General features: G+C 50.0%; 3 protein-coding genes and 1 long non-coding RNA gene across 5 annotated transcripts; 2 read left to right on the top strand and 2 right to left on the bottom strand.

The window, feature by feature from the left end:
* Positions 1-1,514: 1,514 nt before the first annotated feature.
* On the bottom strand, positions 1,515-4,022 carry HAPLN2 (hyaluronan and proteoglycan link protein 2). Its single transcript, XM_008155637.3, has 5 exons — positions 3,935-4,022; positions 3,367-3,720; positions 3,072-3,188; positions 2,776-2,958; positions 1,515-2,339 (listed from the first exon to the last, which is right to left on the bottom strand). The coding sequence occupies exons 1-5, from the start codon at positions 4,020-4,022 to the stop codon at positions 2,059-2,061; spliced, it is 1,023 nt and encodes a 340-aa protein (XP_008153859.1). The 3' UTR covers positions 1,515-2,058.
* LOC129147892 (uncharacterized) lies at positions 2,791-8,487 on the top strand. The gene is made up of 3 exons (XR_008555108.1): positions 2,791-2,885; positions 6,180-6,388; positions 8,463-8,487. It is a non-coding gene; the product is annotated as an uncharacterized LOC129147892 (long non-coding RNA).
* A 4,691-nt stretch (positions 8,488-13,178) lies between these two features.
* LOC103298858 (G patch domain-containing protein 4) lies at positions 13,179-21,460 on the top strand. Its single transcript, XM_008155638.3, has 8 exons — positions 13,179-13,282; positions 16,809-16,948; positions 17,621-17,694; positions 17,791-17,883; positions 17,985-18,071; positions 19,540-19,631; positions 19,888-19,938; positions 20,170-21,460. Exons 2-8 carry the CDS (start codon positions 16,870-16,872, stop codon positions 20,984-20,986), a joined length of 1,293 nt encoding a protein of 430 aa, XP_008153860.3. The 5' UTR covers positions 13,179-13,282; positions 16,809-16,869; the 3' UTR covers positions 20,987-21,460.
* Positions 21,461-21,763: 303 nt separating this feature from the next.
* Positions 21,764-24,818, bottom strand: NAXE (NAD(P)HX epimerase). 2 transcript variants are annotated; one of them, XM_008155639.2, is made up of 6 exons: positions 24,585-24,815; positions 24,366-24,474; positions 24,134-24,244; positions 23,938-24,051; positions 22,420-22,567; positions 21,824-22,082 (listed from the first exon to the last, which is right to left on the bottom strand). In XM_008155639.2, exons 1-6 carry the CDS (start codon positions 24,764-24,766, stop codon positions 21,880-21,882), a joined length of 867 nt encoding a protein of 288 aa, XP_008153861.1. In that variant the 5' UTR covers positions 24,767-24,815; the 3' UTR covers positions 21,824-21,879. The 2 variants fall into 2 exon arrangements, with proteins under 2 accessions (XP_054567693.1, XP_008153861.1); XM_054711718.1 differs by lacking the exon at positions 23,938-24,051 and having other exon boundaries at positions 21,764-22,082; positions 24,585-24,818.
* Positions 24,819-25,666: the final 848 nt, after the last annotated feature.

Genomic DNA, 25,666 nt, shown 5'->3' with positions numbered 1-25,666 from the left:
TGCTGCTACCAAATAGTATTTCCAATTTTGCTTCTGGGCCAAGGTGACTGCTCTTTCCCGCCCCCTTGCGGTTGAGTGGGGACCATGTAATCAGTTCTGGAAAACTGACTTGTGAACAGAAGGGACAGGTGTCCCTCTGGGCCATAGCTATTATTTTTTACTTCTGGCATAGTAACTTACAGCATTTGAGATGGTGACTACTCTATCAGCCTGGGTCCCTGAATAACTAAAATGAGAAGACCCATCCCCTTGTTGACCATAATGTACATGTAGCCTACCTAAGTGAGAAATTTTTATTTTAAGCCACTGAGATTTGGGGTTTGTTTGTCGTCGCATCATAAGTTAGCTTGTTCTGACTAATACAATGCCATACAACAACCAGTCCTACAAGCTACCTGCTAAGAACCTGAATAATAATAATTGTTCTATTATTGTTATTATTGTTATAATAACAATCACTATTATAGTTACCACTTACTGAGTGCCTCCTATGTGTAACAGACATGTACTACCCAGTACAGGCATTGTCTCAATTCTGCTCACAGCAACCTTGGAAGGTATTATCCAATGACCAAGACAGGAAAATCAAAGCTTAGAACTAGCACAAATATTTCATTCGCTATCTGAGTGAAGGTTATTGAAAATGCTATTCTTTGATCATTCTCTGTCCCTTATACAAATTATCTTTAACAATCATAGCAAGAACCGTCTTGGAATGCAAGTTTACATGTATAAAGTGCCATTAGAAAGTTCATGACCTTTGCTCCTGTCATTACTATTGTCTAGACCAGGCTTTTGTGGTGCAGATAGATTGCTTGAACAGTAAATAATAAAAAATAATAGCCCTAGCCAGTTTGGCTCAGTGGATAGAGCGTCGGCCTGCGGACTGAAGGGTCCCAGGTTCGATTCCTGTCAAGGGCATGTACCTCGGTTGCGGGCACATCCCCAGTGGGGAGTGTGCAGGAGGCAGCTGAATCGATGTTTCTCTCTCAATGATGTTTCTAACTCTCTATCCCTCTCCCTTCCTCTCTGTAAAAAATCAATAAAAATATATTTAAAAAATAAATAAATAAATAAAAAATAAATAAAAATAATATATATGAAAAATGAATTAATGGCATTCGAGTTTGTACGTAGAGTTGCTGGTATGCTTCCTTTAGCCAGCTGTTAAGAGTGCTCCGGTCCAGTTGCCCCTTTTCCCTGGCGGCCATGGTGGTGGTGGTTGCTAAACCAAATGCACAATCACCCCAAGTATCAGCCCTGGGGGACGTGCTGGTGTGTTTGCCGCCTCCTCCTTCCATGGGGTTGATTTCCCGTTAGTTGTAACAACGGTATAATTTTCCCTTCTTTAATAGTAGTCCTGAAAAGCCTTCTGGGAGACTGGCAGGATACAAACACATTTAGAAATATTTTTAGGTCTCTCTTTTTATTTGTTCTGCGGTGGGGTGTAGGACTAGGGGTTGGAGCGCTTCTGGCAGATTTGAAGTAATCTTGGGTGAGTTTGTGGCGCCCCCTGGTGGTGCTTGGCGAAACACCCTGGGTTCTCCGCCTCTATACCGGGCTAGGAAAGCTCTCGGCGCCTCCAGCTCCCCCTCGCCTTTGTGGTGCTCTCCTCGCCATCCCCTCCTGCAGGCTCACCCCTAAGCGGCAGTCAGCACGCTTTACCGAGTTCATCCCCCTCACCCTCGACTCCTCGCTGCGCTTACAGCTTCGTCCAACACAAAAACTTCCCGTTATTTTATTGCTGTGTACAGAAGTCAGTTAATGTCCCCTGGGCGCCCCCCTCCCACCCCCAAGCAGTGGCCGAGTTGTCTGCTGGGGGCACGCGAACCGCCACGGGGCCTTGATCCGCAGGTCCGGGGGTCGCAGCTACACCCCGCCACCGGGACGCCACCACCTCCCCTCCCGACACCCGACCCGCCAGGAGTCCGGGGAAGGCGGGTCAGCAGGGGCTGCTCTTCATCTGGCGGGAGGAGAGGCTCGAGGGAAAGGGCAGCAAGAGCCCCCGCCACGACTCCCAGGCGTTGTCCCGCGTGTGGAAGGGGGCGCGGCGGGCCCCTACTCGGAGTAGCAGTAGGTCCCGTAGTTGGCCTGCTGGGGCTGCGGGAAGCCGAAGCTGCGCACTCCGGGGTCAGGGAGGCCCCCGCAGCGCGGCCGCGGCGTGGTGATGGGGAAGCGCACGCTGCCGTCCGCCAGCCACCCGCCGTCGCATTGGTCCAGCCCCGAGAACTTCCAGGCCGCATACAGGTGCCCGACCTTCGCCACCACGGCCCCGCGCCGCCGGCACGCCGCCTGGGCTTCGGACAGGGTCAGCCGCCCCGGCACGAAGAACACGTGGCCTGGGGACGGAGCGGGTCACTGACTGGCCGCGAGCAGGACGTGCGGGGTGCAGCGGGGATTCAGGCTCCCGTCGAGGGCTAGGCTGCGGAGAGCCGGCCGGGCTGGGTGGGAGGAGTGGGCAGGGGGGCGGATGGGGTTGCGAGAGGCGGGCTGGAGCGAGTGGGCGGAGTGAAGCAGGGGCCTGGCCTCGAAGAGACAACCTAGCAGGTGCGGATCTCCAGCCCCAGGCGTTTCACTTTCCCCGCCCCCATCCGCCAGACCCCGCCCCGGCGCCGCGCTCTCGCCCCGCCCCATTCCCCCAGACCCCGCCCCAGCGCCGCGCGCTCGCCCCGCCCCATTTCCCCAGACCCCGCCCCCGGCGCAGCGCGCTCGCCCCGCCCCATTTCCCCAGACCCCGCCCCCGGCGCCGCGCGCTCGCCCCGCCCCGCCCCTCACCTGCCTGCGTGGAGGTGAAACAAAAGGCGTCGTAGCGGTCGCGCTTCCGGTCGCGCGGCCCGTAGCTGCGGATCCCTGGCCGACCGTGGCCGCCGCACGGAGCACGCGCGGTAAGCACAGGGTAGTGCACGGATCCCTCGAGCAGCCAGCCCGCGTTGCACCAGTCCAGCCCCTCGGTCCACGCTAGAGGGAGACGAGGGATGAGAGGCGTCATGGGGGAGCCAGACCCGGAGGTCGCCTCCGCGGGGGCCCCGGTTAGCCCGGAGGGGACCTAGGCGGTGCCCGGGGCCGCTCACCCTGGTACAGCTGGGCGTAGGTGGCCAGGCGGCCGTCCTGCTCCTCGCATGCCTGCTTCGCCTCGTAGTAATTGAACTGGTACCTGCCCCGGCTGGGCTGGTACGGAAACACCACACCTGTGGGGTGGCAGACAGCCTGGGGAGGGCCGGCAGACGAGGGAAGGGGAAGAAAAGGCGGGGCAGCCTAGCCGAGAGGGCGGGGGAGGTGCTGAGCGAGGAGCCCTGGGGTCCCCGAATCCGCCCCCCCGTCTCTCTCCCCCGCTGGAGAGGAGGGGCTGGAACCGCCGGGCCTCACCCTCCAGGCGCAGGGTCAGCGCCACGCTCTCGTCCTCGATGCCGTTGATGAGCTCACAGCGGTACCGGCCCTCGTCCTCCAGGCGCACGCCCGCAATGACCAGAGAGGCGTCTAGCCGATGCCCCCTCCGCATCCTGGCTCGGCCCTCCAGAGCCCCGTAGCTCCGGGCATGCAGTCCGTTGGTGATGAGGATCGAGGTTTCCCGGAGCTCCCCTGGCTCCACTTTGCTCCAGCGAACCTTGTAGCTGGGAGGCAGGGTGCCCAGGATGCAGGGCAGCGTGGTCGTGGCGCCACGACGAGAGTGAATGACCTCGTGGATGGGGGGCAGGAGGTAGTGGGGGCCCCGGTAGGATGCTGAGCAGAGGGGGCCACAGTGGCAGGAACCCCCTGACCCCCACTGTGCCAAGTGCCCATCCAGACCCTGTTCCCCCGGCTGCCCCATTCTCTCCTCCACTGCCCACTCAGCAATAACTCGCACTCCCTGGGTACCTCCAACAGCTGCCTTTCCCACTTTTCCCACACCTGGAGCTTCTCTCCCACAGATTCTGGGCAGGAACTGAGATCTTACCTGGGTCCCCGAGGGCTTTGTGGAAGGCGGTGAAGGCCCCCAGGAGAAGGAAGTGAGAGAGTGTGGGGAGATTGAGCCAGCCTTGCATGATGGGGAGTCAGCCTAGCTGGTCTACAAGGCACAAAGGGTGGACCATTCTTTAGCACTAAGGGAAGGGGGACAGGGTGTGGGAAGCAGGTTGGAGATAAACTCCCAGCAGGGATCCTCAGAGGGACTGTCCAGCTGGAAGCCACGGGGCAGTAAAAGGGGGCTTATGTTCATGGCAAAAGGAAAGGGGGAGGGGGGTCCATAGCAACCACACCCCACCTCTGCCCATCCTTCTTCCTCTCTCCCATCCCTTCAGTCAGCAGGTCCTCTGCCTATGCCCTTCTCATCACAAGTGCCACTTCCCAAGTCTTGCCATCTGGATTGTCCGCTCCAGTCTCTATCCTCTCCCAACACTCATTACCATCTGAAGCCGGAGTAAATGTGTCCTGCTTAAAACAGTCTCTCCCTGTTGCCCTGAGAACAAAGCCCAGTTGCTCTGTGATCCAGTCTCTCCCTGCACTTTGCCACCTGTGCCTTCTGCACTGCGCTCCACACATGTTAGACTTCTGGCTCCAAAACAGTCCAGGTTCACTCTCACCTCCTCACAGACATCAGTTTGGGCCTCACCTCCTTTGGAAAGCCTTTCTCTTCTCCCCCCAGTTCACCACACTGAGGTGCACTGTGATCCACTTGTCTGGTTCCCCTACTGCTGTGGTCGGCAAACTGCGGCTCGAGAGCCACACGCGGCACTTTGGCCCCTTGAGTGTGGCTCTTCCACAAAGTACCACGGCCTGGGCGAGTCTATTTTGAAGAAGTAGCATTAGAAGAAGTTTAAGTTTAAAAAATTTGGCTCTCAAAAGAAATTTCAATCGTTGTACTGTTGATATTTGGCTCTGTTGGCTAATGAGTTTGCCGACCACTGCACTACTGCACTGGCTTGGGGATTTTCCCCCCTTAGGAGTACTTTTATCAGCAGCTAAGTCAGCAGTGTGAATTTGAAAGTAATACATACGTATATGTAGTAAGGTTTCCAGTAATTATAAAGTATAAAGTTATAAAAATGATTTCAAACACAGTTGTCTATTTCAGTAGTTCTTTTTCTCCTTTATTGTATCTATTCTTCATCACCTTGATATTTATTTTTAAAACTGAGGACCCCTTAACCTAGTTTTATTCATTTTAAAAATCTAATTCCTCCACTTCCTAACTGCATGACTTTGAACAAGTTACTTTTAAAAAAATATATTTTTATTGATTTCAAGAGAGGAAGGAAGAGGGAGAGAGAAATATCAATGAGAGAGAATCACTGATCGGCTGCTTCCTGCACACCCCCTACTGGGCATAGAGTCCGCAACCTGGGCATGTGCCCTTGACCAGAATCGAACCTGGGACCCTTCAGTCTGCAAGCCGACGCTCTATTCACTGAGCCAAATCGGCCAGGGCTGAACAAGTTACTTCTCTCTGACTCAATGTCCTCATTAGTAAAATATGGATAATAATGCACACCTCCCTTACTGAGTAGTTGTGAGGATTTGATGAAAATAATATACATAAACTGCTTAAAATAGTGCCTGATATGTCGTAGTGCTATGTATGTGTTTGCTCATTTCTGCAGCTCCCAGCATAGTTTCTGGCATACAGTAGGTACTAAATTAATATGTGTTGTGTGTTAATGAATGAGCTCATATGCAGGACTTCTGGGAAGGAGAGCTGGGACATGGTGAGAGGGAGGAAACACTGAGGAGGAGCCAGAAAGCTTAGGACCTGAGCTCCATCTTTGTGCAAATGGAGGTCAAAGACGACCTTGCAGAAGGAGAAATGGGGGTTAGGCACAGAAAGGACTTCCTCACGGCTAATAGGGAAAGTATCTGGGACAGGGACACGGGCAGGAGAACCAGTTCAGTCCAGGAGAACCTGGTAAGCAGAGTGATAGTGGGGACGGACTCACCGAGGGACCAATAGTCATAGCTAGCATTCACGAGCCTGAGACGGCTCTAAGCACTTTACATGTGCACTTGCATATTCACACCTGCCAGCAATCCTACACGGTAGGAACGATGATTGAACCCCATTTTATATACTCACACAAAGGTGCATACATTTTAGTAAACTTGAGTAGAGTCAAACAGCTTGTAAGAGGAGGGATTTTCTGGGATTTGAATCAGGGTCTGACTGACGCTTAATTTCTTAACGACTGATCTATATTTCTGCATTTTAGAGCGAGTGCCCCCACATCTTCACACTCCTTACAGGGGCTGAGAGAGGCCAACAGCAGCTCCAGCACCTACCTGTTACAAGCTGGTCTCTTCACAGAGATGGAGGGAGCCGTGACTGGCAGCTTTTTGTCCTGCTGGAGGGAGAGGTTCCAGGTGAAGGAGTTGCCACTGGGAGGTCGAAGCACCTTGGAGCCCCGGACTTAGGCATCTGGTCAGTGCCGTCGCGCCTTTTGCACTTTTGAGCTCACAGAAGAAGCCGAGGGTCCAAGAACTCCACGACCCATTATTCCACTGAGCCAGGCCAAGTGACCCAGGTCCAGCCCTGTGACCAGGCACTATATCTGCAGTGCTCACTGCCCTGGGCCCAGGGGAAGTTGCTGGGTGTGGGATATGGGGCAGGGACCCATTAAGGGGTATGGAGAAAAGGAGGCAACCAGAAATGACCGCCTGCAAGAGTACAGAGAGTGAGGTGCCCGGTTCCTCATGCTCGTGGGCCAGGGAAGGGTATTGATGGGTGGGTATGAGGATGTTGGACCAATAGGCATAGGGATGAGGCTCAAAGATCCATAGCTGTCAAGCTCCAGATGCCTGCATTTTTCCATATGGGCCTCATCTGCAGGCTAAGCTGCTGGGCCAACAATCTTGGCTTGATGGGCACTAACTCCATAATAGGCCAGAACTTAGAAAACCCAGAAGAGCGGCGCGGGAGAATGGAGCACCCATCCCCTCCTCCTTTCCCAGCAAAGTCCTCACCTCTGCCCTCCGGTGCCTGGGTGCGCATCGCCTATGGGAAGAGGCTCTCAAGGTGGGAACCAGCTGCTTCAAGAAACCTGACCCCTTCTGTCCAGCCCCCCATCTGTCAATCTGTCTGTCCTTTCCTTCTCTGTCCCCACCCCATCAGAAGCACAATTTCCCATTGTCCCCGTCTTTCCCCCATTGTTGAACAACAGGGGCCCTTTCTTTATCCTCTGGGTAATGGCAATAAACTGTCAACAGCTGGGGATGTGGGATGCAGGACCGGCTGGCACACGCCACCGGAAAAAGGGTCTGGGTGGGGGTGGGCTTAGCCCAGGAACTGACATCCCCAAGGAGAACAGAATGAGATGGGGGCGGGGGGCAGAGAATGGTCAGTGAGAAGGTTGAAATGGGGTCTCCTTCAATACTGTAAGCTTCAAGGCTTTAAAGAGATCTTGTGTGAGGCTGGGCTCCGCAGAGGGCAGAGTGTGCGGTTAGAATTACAATCGGGGAGATGGAAATTAGACTGCAAGGAGGATTTTTCTGTCCCCAGGAAGGGACATGGTATGGGAATGTCTGAGGCTGGAAGGATTTGGGGAAGCTCTCCAAGACAGTGGTCATATTATTTTTTCCCTACTTCCCTACCTCCTCTTTCAGCAGAGGTACATAACCTGAAAGTTCTCAAGAGAACTTATCTGGGCAGAGAAATTCACTTCTCTCGAGTCTTTCTTGTTAGGAAGTTTTTTCTGAAGTCTAAACTCCTATTGGAGTTCAAGCTCATTTTAAAAAACCTTTCTAATGAGGTGTAATTTATAGGCAACAAAATGCACAGCTCAATAAATGTTGACATGTGCACACGCCATGTAATTACCCCGCTCCCCCATCAAGACATAGAACCATTCTAACACCCAGAATAAGCAAGCACATTTCTTTTTTGTTTGCTATCAATGCAGAGGGAGGACTCCCTCCATTAACAGCCATTTGGAAATGTTCTGAGCTTCAAATTGCCTCTCAGCCTTCTTTCATCTCTGCTGAGCAACCACACGCCAGTAGTTCTGTGTTGCAGAACTGGAGGGAACTTCAGGATGCTTAGCCTCCTCCGTTACCAGAGGAAGAGGAGATGGAAGGGAAAGGGACTTGCCCCAGACCATGCAGAAGGCAGCTGTTGAGTCAGACCTAGAACTTGCTGCTTTTTTTCAGTAATCCCTCGTCCACTCCTCTCCTTGACCCTCCAAGTTGGAAGAGCTCCAGGGTTTTGACTGTAGATCTAATAACAGGAGCTCACCCCATGGACTTGATTGACTGTCTTTTCCCTTCGGCTCCATCCCGGTTTCTAAGCCCTTCCCTCCTCCCAGAGCGGACAAACAAAGAAGACAAGTAACCCCTGTCTCCAGGGCCAGGACACCCTGAGCCAGCGCATCTGATTGGCTTCCACCCAACTCAAACAAACAGCTTCCCACAGAGAGGGGGGCGGGTCTAAAGCACAGGCTCCCCGCCCGTCCTACCACCGTCCCGGGCTCAGGCCTCACCCACCGCTCCTTTCTCCCCAGATCACTTCGGAGCTGTGGTTTAGCCATCTCAGGTAGGTAAATCCATAAAAGGCTGAGTTTGGCATGGAGGTAAACCTAGAACTGTTTGATAGATGCCAAAAGGACCGTTTCAGGATAGAATGAGAAAGGAACAGACCAGGAATAAACATAGTAAATAGTCAAGCTGTGTTTAGTGTGCTCAAGGTCACTTTCATTCTCAGTTTTCCCCAAGGCACTGCAAACTAGGAATTGAATAAGACTGCTCGGGCTTGAGTTGGCAACTTTTCCCTGAACTAGCATCTTTTAAAGAGAGGCTTTTGCCACTTCTGCTACCTACTGACCAGAGGGAGGTGGAGTCATCTAGAACAAGCATGGAGTCCTGACACCTCTTTCCCTAACATCACAGGCTCAGCTTTACCTGCTCCGGGCTCATTTGGCTGACTAATTTTTCTTGACCCCTGATGATGGCATGATCCCAGTTTATTACCGGGAATGTCACATGAAGGACTGGAAGAGTTGGCAAAATGGCACTTTAGGGAAAAAAATCAAGGAGGGAACAGTACCTGACCCATACAACACACTCAGTACATTTTGGCCCTTATTATTGGGGGTGGGGAAGGGGCTGGGGAGAGACACCAAAGAGAATAGAATCAATCAAAACAGACACTAACTGCTTGATTTTAAAGGATCACCTGATTTTTAAAAATACATAAAAATCACACACACAAAAGTCAATGTCCCACTTATTTTTTTATAACAAAAGTAATACCTACACCTAATGAAAAAGAATTCAACCACTACTAAAGGGATAAAATAAAAAGCCGAGTGCTTCTTTCCTTCCTTTTCACTTCCCCCTATAACCATTAAACCATTGTTAAACTTCTCTCTGTCAGAAGTTTTTAAGACTCTACAAGTCCTAGCTGGTTTTGCTCAATGGATAGAGCATTGGCCTGAGGACCAAAGGGTCCCGGGTTCGATTCGGGTCAAGGGCAGATATCTGGGGTTGCAGGCTTGATCCCCAGTAGGGGGCAGGCAGGAGGCAGCCAATCAATGATTCTCTCTCATCATTGATGTTTCTATATCTCTCCCTCTCTCTCTCTATGAAATCAATAAAAATATATTTAAAAAAGACTCTATGAGAATGCAGATAAATAGAAACATACAACATGCATTTATTCTTTTTAAAATTTATTTTAGAGAGAGGGAGAGAGAGAGAAACATTGATTTGTTGTTCTACTTATCTATGCATTTATTGATTGACTAGAGGCCTGGTGCATGAAAATCCATGCACTGGAGGGGGTGGGTCCCTCAGCCCGGCCTGCCCCCTCTCACAGTCCGGGAGCCCTCAGGGGTGGGAGGTGACCCGGCGATCAGGGGAAGGCAACGCCCCCATCACACCTCTACTGCTGCCACTGCCAGCAGCGAAAGCCTTGGCCAGCCTTAGTTACCTGAGCCTCGGGTGGCCCTCGGCGGCTGGGCAGCTGCCATCTGAGGCTTGCCTGTGCCTCGGGCCAGCCCTGGGCGGCTAGGGAGGCTGAGGGGACTGGGGGAACTCTGGAGGCAGGCGCGCGGAGCAGCCAGACCCGCCTGGGGGCGGGCCCAACCATGCTGCATGCCTGCTGCCCCGATGGAGCTGAGGGGACTGGGTGCCACCATCTTGTGGCTATGGGCACCACCATTGTTGAGGGTGTGACCGTCAATTAGCATATTCACTCCTTATTGGCTGTGGGTGCTGCCATCTTTGAGAGTGTGACAGTCAATTAGCATATTCACTCCTTATTGGCTGTAGGCGCTGCCATCTTTGAGAGTGTGACAGTCAATTAGCATATTCCCTCCTATTGGCCGTGGGCGCCACCATCTTTGTGAGGGCATGACAGTCAATTTGCATATTCCCTCTTTATTAGAAAGGATTCTTGTATGCATGTGCCCTGACCAGGGATCAATCCTGCAACCAACCAAATTACCTGCTCAGGGCCTATATATTCTTTTTAATTCAATTGAAATCATATTATACAAACTGTTCCCTACCTTGCTTTTTTCACCTAATAATATGTTTTGAGAATTTGTCCTATCAGCACATGACATAAAACTTCATTGTTTTTCATCTGCACAGTATTCCAGTGAGTGACTATAGCATAATTTATTTAATGAGATGCCTATTGATGAACATTTAGGATGCTAGAGGTTGGGACAATTAATCACCTAGGAAAAAATTGAGTCCATAACTCATTCCTTAACCAGGGGTGTGGAACATCATTTGGTCTGGCCCTGCCAAGCTTAGGGGTGAGTTAATAAGGTGTTTGACCAGGCTAATTTTTAAGTTGATAATTCTGTATGGTCCTCGAATGATGTTATATATATCCAGATGGTCCTTGGCAAAATAAAGGTTCCCCATCCCTGCCTTAACTAAATAAATTCCAGGAAGCTCAAAGATTTAAATATTTTATTGATTTTTTACAGAGAGGAAGGAAGAGGGATAGAGAGTTAGAAACATCGATGAAAGAGAAACATGGATCAGCTGCCTCCTGCACACCCCTACTGGGGATGTGCCCGCAACCAAGGTACATGCCCTTGACCGAAATCGAACCTGGGACCCTTTCAGTCTGCAAGGCAACGCTCTATCCACTGAGCCAAACCAGCCAGGGCCAGGAAGCTCAAAGATTTAAACTTAAGAATAAGTTGCTCATTTTCTCTGGTCACTCCCATGCATACAAGAGGTATACATGCTGTTAAATTTCTGTGTGTTTTTTAAGTGAAGCCAGAATGAATTATAGAATAATCTTTTTTAAAATACATTTTTATTGATTTCAGAGAGGAAGGGTGAGGGAGCGAGAAACAGAAACATCAATGATGAGAGAGCATCATCGATCAGCTGCCTTCTGCACACCCCCAGTTGGGGATCGAACTCACAACCCAGACATGTGCCCTGACTGGAAATCAAACCAGCAACCTCCTGGTTCATAGGTCAATGCCCAACCACTGAGCCATGCCAGCCGGGCTAGAATAATCATTTAAATTAGAAGGCAACTTTTATTGCTTTTTAAAGTGATTACACAATGATACATTTAATTGTAGACAATTTAACAAACATAAAATCATTATTTAAAATTATCTTTATTGTTGAAAGTATTACAGATATTCCCTTTGTTTTCTTTCCCATTGACCCCCTCCACCCCGAACCCGCCCCTTCCAGGCCTTACCCACACTATTGTCTGTGTCCATTGGTTATGCATATATGCATATAAATTTCCCGGTTCATCTCTCCACATAAAATCATTTTGGAAAATAAAAATTCCCTAGCTGGTTTGGCTCAGTGGATAGAGTGTCGGTCTGCGGACCGAAAGATCCCAGGTTTGATTCCAGTTCAGGGCACATGCCTGGTTTGAGGGCTCGATCCCCAGTGTGCAGTGTGCAGGAGGTAGCAGATCGATGGTTCTCTCTTATCATTGATGTTTCTATCTCTCTCCCTCTCACTTCCTCTTGGAAATCAATAGATATTTTAAATAAATAAATAAATAAAATGCTATACCTGAGATCCACAGCAGGTGGCGAAAGAAGACTGCATTACCACTCAGACGCTCTAACCACTGAGCAACCAACCAGGGCACTATGTGGCATACTGTATTTTCAAACTAAAATTAATTCTATGGACTATTATTTATTGACATAAGGGAGTATGACACATTGAGCAATCATGACAAAGCTTTACTATGAAATGGCAGTTTTCCTTTTTGAAGTTCCTAGGAGGCGTTTATTTACCATAAATACTGATATAGAGAGGCAAATGACGGATACTTTTTTCAGGTTTTAGTTCTTGGGTGGCTCGGTGAAGCCTAGGAACAGTTTCAGGGGATGGGGATGCTGACTTTTTTGCATTATCTTCTTTCCCTTTTCTGCCTAAGGCCAGTCCAAACCCCTCATTCTGGCTTGCATTCCGGATCCTACATCTCTCTCTCTATGCCCCACCCCTAGTCTCCTCCAGTCCCACTTAGGACCCAACTTTCCCTGAATAGGTACTTCTGAAGTCAGGGCTCGTGTCTTTTTTTTTTTTTAATATATATGTTATTGATTTTACAGAGAGGAAGGGAGAGGGATAGAGAGCTAGAAACATCGATGAGAGAAAAACATCGATCAGCTGCCTCCTGCACACCCCCCACCGGGGATGTGCCCGAAACCAAGGTACATGCCCCTGACCGGAATCGAACCTGGGACCCTTCAGTCCACAGGCCGACGCTCTATCCACTGAGCCAAACTGGCCAGGGCAGGGCTCGTGTTTTATGCACATTTTATCACCAGCACCAAAAGGAGAGGTCCTGGCACACAGTTGTGAGTCAAAAATGTTTGATGGACCTGCTGAAACCTCTAATCTCTAGGCTTTTATATTATTATCAATAACTGTGCCCACGAAATTCACCCCAAAGGTGCTACCTCCTCAGCCTCCACCAATCTCTAGGGCACTCTCGATGCTTTCCCCTAGCGTTTTCCTTCCTCATGTTTGTGCCTGGGGCTGGCTCAGCGTTGGACCCAAAGCTGTGTTCGGTATCTTAGCACACAAGTGCCTTGGTCGCTCAGACACTGCAGGTGGGCAGTGAGTGGAACCCCCCGCTCCCGCCCCCAACCTCCGGAAATGGGCACGCTCTGGGGCCGAGTTTCTATAGCAACCACACCAGCGAATGGGCCCACCCCCAGACTGTTTCTCCTGGGAGGACCGGGACTTCGATTCCCGCATTCGTCTCTATGGTTTCGACAGCCTAGAAGGACCAAAAGGATACTTCCGGGAAGGTGGCGGCTCACGAGTCAGCTCTGGCACATGCTTCCGCCGGGAGGACCCCGCGGTGACGGTAAGGGGCTGCTGCCTCCTGAGCGGTGCCAGTTGGAGCCCGGGCTCAGGAGGGTAGTGTCATCCAAATAAAACGGAGGCGGAGGCGGGGGCGGGGGTGGGGGGGACTGGGATTTAGACCCCGAAGGAAGGAGGCCTAGGGAAAAGGCAGCCGGCTCTTCAGATCCGCGGTAAAAGAGAGGCCCAGGGCCACCTCCAGAAAATCGGGTTGACGGGAGAGGAGAGATTCCTGACAGCGTGCTCGCAGCCTTCCCAAGGACGGCGGCGCACAGCCTGGGACCTAGTTGCTTTCGTCCTCAGGTGTCCATTGTAAGCCACAGCAATCCCACCTATGCCATTCGGTTCAACGAATGACTGAACGCGTTCTCGGTTCCTGGCGCTGCACGAGGCGCACCGAGGTTGGGGATAAAGCCCGCCTCTGACTCCAGGGCGTATTGTTTCGCATTACCGCGACAAGGGACAGGCTGTGGTAATGCTGCAGGAACCACAAAGAGCTGTAGGAGACTGAGGAATGTGGTCATGAACGCCGGTTCTGATGTGCCTGAGATCCTGGACCCAGGACATGCCAGTTATTTGATTTGGGCAAGTAATTAAACTTCGTAGTACTATTTCTTCGTTTGCGGGTTATAGTAAAACCATGTCCTAAAAGGATTGTTGGGAGGATTAAATGAGATAATCTGTTAAGCAATTAGCAATAGGCTGTCATCGAGTAAATGCATAAGTATTATATTATTACTGAAATTTGGGAGCTGATAGGTCATAGATAACTTCTGAGAAGAAGCAGTTTTGAGGTGGCCTTAAAGACTTCAGTGTTTGAATTTTACTTTAACAGTATCAAGAAGCATGATAAGGCCATTTCTTCACTCAATGCTTTTCTTTCTTTTAATATATTTTTATTGATTTCAGGGAGGGAATCATTAATTGGCTGCCTCCTACAAGCCCCAACTGGGGATTGAGCCTGCAACCCCGTTATGTGCCGTGACCGGAATCGAACCTGAGACCCTTTAATCTGCAGGCCAACACTCTATCCACTGAGCCAAACTGGCTAGGGTTTCACGCAGTGCTTTTCTGTCGGGACTGTCAAGGTATCTGCTAGGTCAGTGGTCGGCAAACTGCGGCTCTTTGGCCCCTTGAGTGTGTTCTTCCACAAAATACCACGGCCTGGGTGAGTCTATTTTGACGAAGTGGCGTTAGAAGTTTAAGTTTAAAAAATTTGGCTCTCAAAAGAAATTTCATTTGTTGTCCTGTTGATATTTGGCTCTGTTGACTAATGAGTTTGCCGACCACTGTGCTAGGTTTACAGGTAATCGTTCTTCACAGTAGAAATGTGAACAGAAATGTGAGTCATTCTGAATTTGCTATTTTCAAACCTAACCAGACTGGTCATCATTCTTTTTTTGTTTTTTATGTTTTTATTGATTTTAGAGAGAGAAGAAGGGAGAGGGGGGGAGAGATAGAAACATCAATTGGCTGTGTCCTGCATGCCCTCTACTGGGGATCGAGCCCACCACCCTGGGCATATGCCCTGACCCGGAATTGAACCGGTGACTTTTTGGTTCATGGGACGACACTCAAACAACTGAGCCACAGTGGCTGGGCTTGTCATCATTCTTAAGCCTAACATATAATGTTTAGGAGGGGTGACTTAATGATGTATCTCAGCCCGGCTGGTGTTACTCAGTGGTTGAGCACAGACCTATGGACCAGGAGGTCACGGTTCGATTTCCGTTCAGGGTGCATGCCTGGGTTGCAGGCTTAATTTCAGTCAACGATTCTCATCATTGATGTTTCTATCTCTCTCTCCCTCTCCCTTCCTCTATGAAATCAATAAAAAAATACATATTTTAAAAAATGATGTATCTGATTTTTTTAAAGCATACTTACTAGACCTTCCTAAACTCACATGAAAGTTTTACCTTCAGAACTGTCACATTGGGAGGCTACAGGATTACTCCAGTAATGCCATTGATCAGCTTTAAAAATAGTCTGCAGTGCTTGTAATAAACGATCTGTATAAGTTAACTTTAGTGAATCAAGTCAGCAATAGTAGTCTTAGTTTTGAATGCCTTTTGTAGTAAGCCATCTTAACCATTCCAGAGGCAAATTTGGTATATCAGTTCAATAAAGCCATTTTGGGGTCCAAAAAGAAGAACAGTGGAATGACTATAAAAATGCAATTAGGCCCTGGCTGGTGTGGCTCAGTTGGTTGAACATCATCTGGTACACTGAAAAGTCACTGGTTCAATTCCAGGTCAGGGCACATACCAGGTTGCGGGCTCAATCCCTGGTCGGGGTGTGTGCAGGAGGTGGCCGATCAATGTTTCCCTCTCACATCAATGTTTTTCCCTCTCTCCCTTTCTCTAAAATCAATAAAAACATTTTTTAAGGAATCACTTTTTTAATTATTTTTTTTGTTAATCCTCACCTGAGGATATTTTCCCATTGATTTTTAGAGAGAGTGGAAGGGAAGAGGAGAGACAGAAACATCAATGTGAGAGAGACACATCAATTGGTTGCCTCCTACATGCACCCAATCAGGGCCAGGAATCAAGCCTTGACCAGAATAGAACCCGGGATCCTTCAGTCCACAGGCGGATGCTCTATCCACTGAGCCAAACTGGCTAGAACAATAACAACAATTTTTTAAAAAGAACATTTTAATTAAAAAATTAAATTAGTTGGGGATGTGATAGAAAGAGGGCCACTTTAGAGTCAGGCAACCTAGGCTCATATTCCAGCTCCGTCTCTTACTAGCTGTGTAATCTCAGGCAAGAAACACAGGTTTTATTTTCCTCATTTGTAAAGTCATGATAATACCTAACAGGACTGTCAGGATTAAATGAAACTAGAATATGGGTAATCCACCTGTTTTGCATTAAGTGCTCAGTAAGAGTGTCCTTCCTGAGCTGGACAATTTCAAGAGGGGTGCTTGAACAAGAAGGAAAGACAGGGCAGTGGGGAAGAGGTATGTAGCGCCCCCACTGAAAGGACAGTGTAAATGCTAGGGCACAGGTATAGAATATGGGCTCTATTAAGTACTGTTATAACTCAGGTTAACAGGCACCTCACTGCTTTGTTCTTACATGGTAATAAACCATGGGAGAAGTTTTCATGTACTGGCAGAGTGGGGACTGCACACAAGCTGCCTGGGTTTGAGTTCTACACACATTAGCTGCGTGACCTTGAGCAAGTCATCTAACCTCTTTAGATCTCAGTTTTCTCATTTTTAAAATAGGGATAATCATACTTTCCTGGAGGTAAAGTTCAGAAAATCTTCCTGGGATGGGAAGATTAAGTGACATGATTCATGTAAGGCCTTAGCACAGCCTGGCATGCGGTGAGCTCTTCCTAAGTGTAGGTATTACTAACTTTTGACATGTCGGCATTGACCTCTCTGTGGTTAGACAGGGAGCTCCCCAAGGACCAGGGCTCCTTCCTCTGTTTCTGCCTCAGTTTCAGGAAAGAATTCTTGTAAGAGCAATCAGGATGGATTTGGTGTATGATGGCTCTCTCCTTTCTTCTTAAAGGGATGGTAAGTGACCTCTTCTTCTCTGGTGAGGACCTGAGGACAGTGACTCTTTTCTCAACATGAAGGTCACCCCGGAGGTTAGGAGTCATGGGATGAAGTTTGCTGAGGAGCAGCTGCTAAAGCATGGATGGACTCCAGGTGATCCCCATGGGTACCTTCCAGGCCCCAATTCCCTGCCTACCCTCTGCCCAAGGGAGAGACATCATCCTGGATTAACCCTATGCAGTCCACTCAATTGGAGGAGGAAAACTAGCTAAAAGGGAAATTTGCAGAAGAAAATTTCTGACTTTTCCAAAAAAGGGGAGAAGAGGAAGAAATTTGACAATGGGTATTAAGAAGTGGTTGGGGCCTGGCCGATTTGGCTCAGTGGATCAAGTGTCGGCCTGTGGACTGAAGGGTCCCAGGTTCGATTCCGGTCAAGGGCATGTGCCTTGGTTGCGTGCACATCCCCAGTGGGGGGTGTGCAGGAGGCAGCTGATCGATGTTTCTCTCTCATTGATGTTTCTAGCTCTCTATCCCTCTCCCTTCCTCTCTGTAAAAAATCAATAAAATATTTAAAAAAAAAAAAGTGGTTGGGAGGACTGGGGCAGAGGGGAAGAAACACAACATCTGTCCTGAAAGAATTATAAAGGAAAAGCTCGGGCTCAGATAACAGCAGGGGGACTGCATGAGAGGTGTCAGAAAGAATGGAACTCGGAGGGCTTCCGAGAGGGATAGAGTTTGCCCATTGCTACCAGTGGCATGTGTTGGGGTGCCTTGTGAGAGCGTGGGGCAGGCAGGGTAAACTCAGTCACTCACTGTCTTCTGCAGGCAAAGGCCTGGGCCGGAAGGAGAATGGCATTACCCAGGCCCTCAGGGTGACGCTAAAGCAGGACACTCATGGGGTAAGACTGGGCAGGCTGAGGGAGGTGTGGATGGGGAGAAGGGGAACCCTTAGGACAGGGAGGCAAGTTCAGAGTTCATACTTCTTCCTCTGGCAGGTGGGACATGACCCTGCCAAGGAGTTCACAAACCACTGGTGGAATGAGCTCTTCAACAAAACGGCAGCCAACTTGGTAGTGGAAACTAAGCAGGTATGAACTCTAATAGGTGGGCATGGGAAACATGAGGGCCTGGGACATGTGGAGGTGAGGGAGCAGGGGTATGTCACCCGCTCACTGAAACTTCCCCACAGGATGGAGTACAGATAAGGCGCCTTTCTAAGGAGACCACCCGCCATAATCATCCCAAGCCCAACATGCTGTATCAGAAGTTTGTGAAGGTATTAGAGGCTGGGGGTGAGAGGGTTCATTCTTTTGTTTTCCTTCCTTGGGGCCTGGACAGTTGCCTTGTATGCCCTACATATTCTCAGGATTGTCCTAACAGTGGGATCCTGTGACCAACTTTGCTGTTGCTCACTAGTAATTAGACTGCCCAGACCCTAGGCAAGAATTGGGCGGGCGGGGGAGGGGAGGGCGCAGCAACGGAGTGGGGGGTAGGGCATAGTCAGGAGCTGCCAGAGTGGGGCAGGGAGGGGATGTCCAATTCAAAGGACTTGGAAGTCAAGAGACCTGAGAGATAGTCTGGTCCGTTCTTATGCTGCACATGTGGCCAAAGGTGGGGCAAGAGGGGCTTGCTGAAGAGCCCACAGTTGGCCAGTAATGGCAGACAGGACTGGAACCCAGGTCTTCAGACTCCACCTACTGAGCATGTCAATAGAAGGGAGCTAATATTTAATGGTCACCTATTATGTGCCAAGGTCTCTACGTGGTATCTAGCACATCTTTCCCATTTCTCTTCATCTCTGTGGCCATCTTCTATCCCAGACCACCATCATCTCCTACCTAATTTCTCTTATAAACCAGACTCATCACCGCTAATCTAACTCCCCACTCCAATCAGTTCATCCTCCACACAGCATCCAGTGTCTAAAACAAAAACTTCATTGTGTCATTGACACTTCCTTGATTTACGATGACACAGATCAGATGATCAGACTGGCTCATGTGGCCTTGTCCCTGCCACCTCCTCTAGCTCTGTCTCTTGCCACTTATCTCAGGATCTTTATACTTCAGCCAGATGGAGTAATTATTTTTAAGTTTTTGCACATGCTATTCCTTCTGCCTGGGATATTCTACTCCCTTTCCTCCTTTACCTGACTTTTTTTGTCTTCCAGAGCTCAGCCACTTCCAGAAACTGTTTCCTAAACCCTGAAATCTGCGTGGGTGCCCCTCCTCCAGCACAAACTTCCATCATAATTGCTAATGTTCTGCCATACTCCCTCCCCCCCACCATGTAGATTCCATCTGGGCTGGACCCAGCATCTCGTTCTTATTCCACTCTGTATCCTCCACCCTTGGCCCACAGTAGGTTCTCAGTCTGGTCAAGTAAAGTCCTGTGCATAGGTGCTGGGGATGGGGGAAAGGTGCCATCTTTATTGCCAAGATACTTGGACTATGTTTGGGATGACCACCCGGGGGCACTTGTCCCACTGTGAAGCCCTGATGGCCCTTCCTCCTTTCTTGTGCCCACTAGCCAGGGAGGCCAGGGCTGCTCTCCCCCCACCTCCCACAGCCCTCCTGCCCACGCTGAAGTAGGCAGTTCGGTGCACTGCTCTGTGGGTGTGCAAGGAGCGCTATTGGGGGCTGGCAAATTTGTGCCTCCGGGTGTGAGTTCCTGGGGAGGCTTCCGGGAGGGAAGGGATAGCAGTGGTGTGTTGTGGGCTTTGTCCACCTCGTGATTCCTCCTAGACTGCCACACTGACTGCGGATGGGGAGAAGCCAGACCAGGACTTGGAAAGCTGCAGTGACGACGACAACCAGGAGCCCCAGCCTCCAAAAATGTGAGACTTCATTTCAGCGCTGGGGCAAGTGGGAGGAGATGCTGCACATTTCAAGAGAAAGGACCGGGTCTAATAATGCTTGACTGGGGCTTCTTCAGGGTGAACTGTGTTGTACTAATCTTTGTATGTCCTGCACCTAGAAAAGTGCCAGGTTCTGAACAGTGTAGAAGGAATGTTTTAGAGGGGAGGAGAGGTCAAGCTTTTCCACCAGATCTGTTTGTAATTTCTGATCTCCCCCACCCCAACCCTCCACCAGTCTGACTGATGAGATGCTGCTCCAAGCCTGTGAGGGTCGAACAGCACACAAGTAAGTAGTTACTTGTTAGCTCCTGGGTCTCCCTTTTCTCCCTATCACAAGCCCACCCCTGAGGATGGCCTATACCACTTCTTGACTTTTTCACCCCAGGAAAGTGATTCATACTATCTGCCCATATCTGAAGCTGCTTTTAAGATAGCTCCTCCCCTACTAGTTTCCCCTACAGTCTCAAGAAGTAGGCTTTTTCCTGATACCCACCCTCTGACTTTGGCCCTATTTCAGGGCTGCCCGTCATGGAATTACGATGAAGGCTAAGCTTGCTCGTTTGGAGGCCCAGGAGCAGGCCTTCCTGGCTCAGCTCAAAGGCCAGGACCCTGGGATCCCTCAACTGCAGACTGAGAGCAAAGCCCTCAAAAGAAAGAAAAAGAAGCAGAAAGAGGAAGAGGCTACAGCAACTGAAAGGGATGCAGACAAGGAGTACCCAGAATATACTGACCAGAGCATCAGGAAAAGCAAGAAGAAAAGACAACTTCAAGATAAGAAAGAGGGGACACCTGTAGGGGATGAGGAAGCGGTCACAGACACAAGAGGGCTTGGGGAACTAAAGAGCAAAGAACAAACTGATCCGTCCCCCAGGAAAAGGAAGAAAAAGAAGAGGCGGCGCCATGAAGAGGAGAAGCGGGGGGTCTTAGGTAAGGAGGATGTAGGTGGCATCAGAACAGGGAAGGTAGAGAGCCGAGCACACACTGACGCACGTAGCAGAAGCAAGAGGCAGCAGTGCGAGGAGGAGGAAGACTTGAACATAGAGGATAAAGAAGTTGAGGAAGCTGTTGTAGATGGTGGGACCAGGGAAGCAGAAAGCAGAGTGTGCAGTGGTAAGAAAAGCAGAAGCAAGAAAAGACGGCGGCATCAGGAGGAGGGTGTCTTGGACATAAGCGACGGACACAAGGACGGCAGGACTAGGGAAGGAGAGAGCAGAGCACACCCTGGCTCAAGCAGCAGAGGTCAGAAGAGGAGGCAGCAGCAAGCAGAGGAGGAAAGAGCCACAGTCAGCACTGACCAGAGAGCAAAAAAGAAGAAACTGAAGAAGAGAGACTGAAGGTCAGGTGAGGGTGGTCCTCGATCAGTTTCTTTTCAGGAGTTGTTGAGGCCTCAGAGACCTGAGTTGATCAGGTCTCCTGCACCCTCCCAGGGAGGAGTCCTTCCCGAGGAGGAACCAGCTCTGGATACCAGCATGCTGAGAGGAGAGCAGTAGCACCTGCCTTAGTTGAGGGAATGGGCTTCTTCCCCTTTGCAGCTCCTAACCCAGAGATCATGAACTCAGATGCCCATCGGAGCCAGGCAGCCAAGGGACAAGGAGTGCTGGGGGCTGTGGCAGTAGGAATGCAGGTACCCTTTGAAGGGGCATCCTTGCTAAAAGAAACTGAAAAGGTTGACTTATGTGACATGTCCTGATTCTTAAATATTGTGACGCTAAGGAAAAAACATACAAATCTCGTTCTGTGAGCTGGTTTCTAACACTGCCAAATGAGTCAATAAACGTCAGCTTGGGCTCCTAGCCTATCAGTCCTGACTGGCATCTCCATTCCCAGCCTGGGAAGGTCCTAAATACAAATTAAGTTTCCTTGGCACCTTTGAAGAAATTCCTTCTGTTAACCTCCTGGGGTCTTGCTACATTGTTGAATGGGAGGGGAAAGCTTAGAGAACCTCATCCAGTGTCCTGTCTGTGTCCCTAATGGGTAAGACTTATGTGTGTATAAAGGACAAGCACACCTCACTTGGGAGACTTTTTCAGCATCTGAAAGTCAGTATTTAGTGCCCCCAAATGCCACAGCAACTTCTCTGGCTTGTTCTTCCCCAAAGAGGACACCGTATCTCCAGTGTTGCCGGCCACCCATTAACCTTTACTGCCAGAAGAGCTTTCCAGTTTCCACCGTTCTGGGAGAGAGAGGCACCAAGTCTTTATTGGGAAGAACAAACGTCTGCCTTCCCTCACTGCAGACGGTATACACACTCAGTGTCAGGGTACGGTGGCAGATTCAGCTGGTACTTCTTTTCCAGAGCAGGTGGTACGAAACGACCCCCCAGGTAGTGGTAGCGACCAGTAAAGTGGGTGGCAGACTTTTTAGGTGCAGTCAGGGAGATGAGCAAGTCTGGCTGGATCCCTCCAGGGTTTCCCTTCTCCACATCCCATCCTGAAAAGAGGGTTGTATTCAGGAAGAGCAGAAGAGGCCAGATGTCTATCTAGTCCTCCAAACCTCGCTCTACCCTAGTCCTAAAGAAATGGGGAGCCCCATTTAGGACTGCATCCCCACCTGAGGAATTGGCATAATTGGAGCTCCATGTATCTCTAGGCTTTGGTCTCTTGGAGCCAAAATGCAAAGGGTACTCCTGAACTCTGCTCCCAGCTGTGTTCTGCACTTCTAAACTCATTTTAGACTTGGTCTGAGCCTTGGGTCGAGAATCATGACTCCTAGGTACCTACCTCAAAACAGGGCAGGGCCCCAATCCCAACCTCCTTGAACCCAGCACCTGAGGGAATGTCGATGCTGGCAATGGGCACAGTGAGTCCACTCAGGACACTCAGGATGCTGCGGAATGGCTCCCGAACATCTCCCTTGAAGCTGAAGCCAAAGATGGCATCCACCACCAGCTCATATAGCTCGTCGATCAGCTTGGCCTGTGGCGGAGCAGGAAAAGTAAAGGATGTCAGAGCCAGCAGCTGTACAGAGAGTTCTTCACTTGATCTTAGCCAAAAGGCCGAGAAGCGATGTACAGAGAGTTCTTAATAGGAGAGGGCTGTCCTGTGTACCCACAGAGGCACAAATACAATTTTGTCTCATTCACATGATATTCTGAGAGTTAAGTGCAAGTCGGTCCCTGATTCAGGTCAAGTTGAGTCCAGACACCGAGTTCTGCCTGCCTGCCATTGGGGAGGCTACAGTATCGGAGAGCCTGAGACAGAGTCAGGAGGGCCAGGTTCTGGTCTTGGCTTTGCCATGATCTGGTCTGTGACTTTGGACAAACCACTTTCATCCGTAAAATGTGTTAAAATTTTTAAAAGCCCATCAAGCTCTCAAGTTTCCCACCCCCTAAATCCATGCATCTGCAGAAAGGGTTTAGGCATTGACTTCGGCTCCTAAGATAATGTGTTGACTGCATCCTAGGGGAAGAGGAATGACTACAGAGTGAAAGGAGTGACCAGGGGAGGTGAAGGGGAAAGGAAGCTTTCTTTCTTTTTAAAATATGTTTTTATTGATTTTAGAGAGAGAGTGAGGGAGAGAGAAACATCAATCGGCTCCTTCTGCATGCCCCTACTGGGGATCAAGGCAGCAGTGCAGGCATGTGCCCTGACCAGGAACCCAGTGACTTTGGTGATGGGAGAGAGCTCAAACAACTGAGCCACACTGTCCAGGACAAGGGGAAAGGAAGCTTTAGAAGTGGTGATGGGAACTCATAGAGCACACCTTATGGAGGAGGAGAAGGCTCTTACACTGCTTCTATTCAAATAGCATACTTTAGGCCCCTTCTGTGCCAGGCACTATTCCTACCCTCCAAGAATTCAACCTCTAGAGCAGTAGTTCTCAACCTTTCTAATGCCGCGACCCTTTAATACAGTTCCTCATGTTGTGGTGACCCCCAACCATAAAATTATTTTCGTTGCTACTTCATAACTGTAATTTTGCTACTGTTAATGAATCGTAATGTAAATATCTGTGTTTTCCAATGGTCTTAGGCTCTACAGCAGTGGTCGTGACCCACAGGTTGAGAACCGCTAGCAGGGTCGCCTAAGACCATCGGAAAACACAGATATTTACATTACGATTCATTAACAGTAGCAAAATTACAGTTATGAAGTAGCAACGGAAATAATTTTATGGTTGGGGGTCACCACAACATGAGGAACTGTATTAACGGGTCGCGGCATTAGAAAGGTTGAGAACCACTGGTCTAGAGGAAGATAAGCAGATGAGCTCAGCCTAGAAACCTGAGGGAAGAGCAGAATACAATGGTTATTATGAAGGAGGGCACTGAACTGGAGCCACCTACCTCTGGGGGCATTTCACCAAGGAAAGGGATGTGCATTTTCTGACACTGGGTCACCAGGGCAGTGAAGAGTGGCTTGTTAGGTCTTTTGGGGTAATAGATGGTTGGCTGGTAGCCCTAGGAGGAAAGGAAAGAAGGGGTAATTCATGTTCAGATCCTAGAAACCTTACTGCCTCCCCACAGCCCTCCACATACTCACAAAGAGTTTGAGGTGCCGAGCACAGACCAGGCCATCTCCTCCGTTATTCCCAGGGCCACAGATGACCAGGACAGTAGGGGGGCTCCTGGACATTGACGTGGGGGGATATGCCTGAAGGCAGAACCAGAGGGGATTCAGAGTAGGTTTGCGCCAAACAGCCCCAAGCTCGCCCCAACTGTCCCACTCCCTTGGGTTCAGGCCAGGGGGCCAGGTGAAGAGTTGCACCACTGACCTTGGCAATGGCTGTAGCACAGCTCAGCCCAGCCAGCTCCATGAGTTGGTCCACGCTGAACTGGTACTCCTTAAACAGCTCCTCGTCCACGGCCTGAGCCTCCTCCTGGCTGAGCAAACCCTCAGCTCAAGGGCTCGGTCTCGCGGGCGGCACAGCGCCCCAAGTCCCGCACAGCAGGGAGAGCCCTCCGCCCGCGCGCCCGGCCGGAGCCCCGCCTACCTCAAGTACTTCACCAGCGCGCTCGCCATGACCTCTGGGTCCCCGCGGCCGCCCGAGCTCAGCCGCTGCGGACCCCACCACGGAGGTCCCACACGACAGGCGTTGGCCTGGGATCTGACGCGCGGCAGGCGCGATCCCGCCACCAGCAGCCCAAACCCGAACAGAGACCACAGCCGGGACATCCAGTTCGCGGGGCGCGCCCTCGGCCCTGCCCGCCGCCCTGGCGCATGCGCAGCGCTATGTCCCGCCCCCGAGAGGCCGGGGCGGGACCACTCGCCGGAAGCGCCTTAAGTCTCCGGCTCGCTTTGCTGCGCGCCCAATTCTTCAAGTTTAGCGAAGCAGTGAGCCCGGATTCCTGCGCTACTGCTAACTAACTGAGTGAATTCGGACACTCCAAGTTTCAGTTTCCTGACTGTAAAATGGAGTAAGGTACATACATTTCACAGGGTGGTAATGCATGCAAAGCGTCGACTGGAGCGGGTACTTAGGACTCAATAAATTGAGCTAGTGTTCTTATGCACGCTGCTACTAAGCGTTTGCGTTTTATATAATTTAGGGTCCTCTCCTCACCACATTAGCTCCCCCTAACTCTTTTTACCAGGATAGCACAATGTGTTTCCTAATCATACAGAATACTTACCTCTTTATCAAAATAATAGTAATAGAAAAGTAGGATGAGTGTGCCATTGTCAAAAATGCTGAAACCATGGGCTCCCGGTCAAGATAATATTTCAAGAAAAACCTGGAGAGGAAAACTAAATCTCTTACCCAAGAACTTTTAAGAATGTAAGCACACCCTTGCATGGTTAAGGGAGAAGTTTGTGGAATAACAAGTTACCATTAAGGCACTAAGATAATTACTCAGGTGGAATGAAGGTCATTTTTAAGCTAGATTTATTCTTTTCTGTATCATGAAATGCCTCCTGACTAGTTCATTGTGAATAGCAAGGACCCCCTCCACCTTTTAACTTCTCTTCTGGTAATCTTCTTTTTACTTATGTGGTTTATCATCTCGTATGGGATGTACCCTTGGTCTCCAGCTATGCTTGCTTTTACATGTTTGTGGTGGGAAATTGAATTTA

Source organism: Eptesicus fuscus, chromosome 22 (assembly GCF_027574615.1).
Source record: "Eptesicus fuscus isolate TK198812 chromosome 22, DD_ASM_mEF_20220401, whole genome shotgun sequence".
Lineage (NCBI taxonomy): Eukaryota > Metazoa > Chordata > Mammalia > Chiroptera > Vespertilionidae > Eptesicus > Eptesicus fuscus.
The sequence above is the reverse complement of the archived record's forward strand: the minus strand, read 5'-3'. Positions and strand labels throughout refer to the sequence as shown.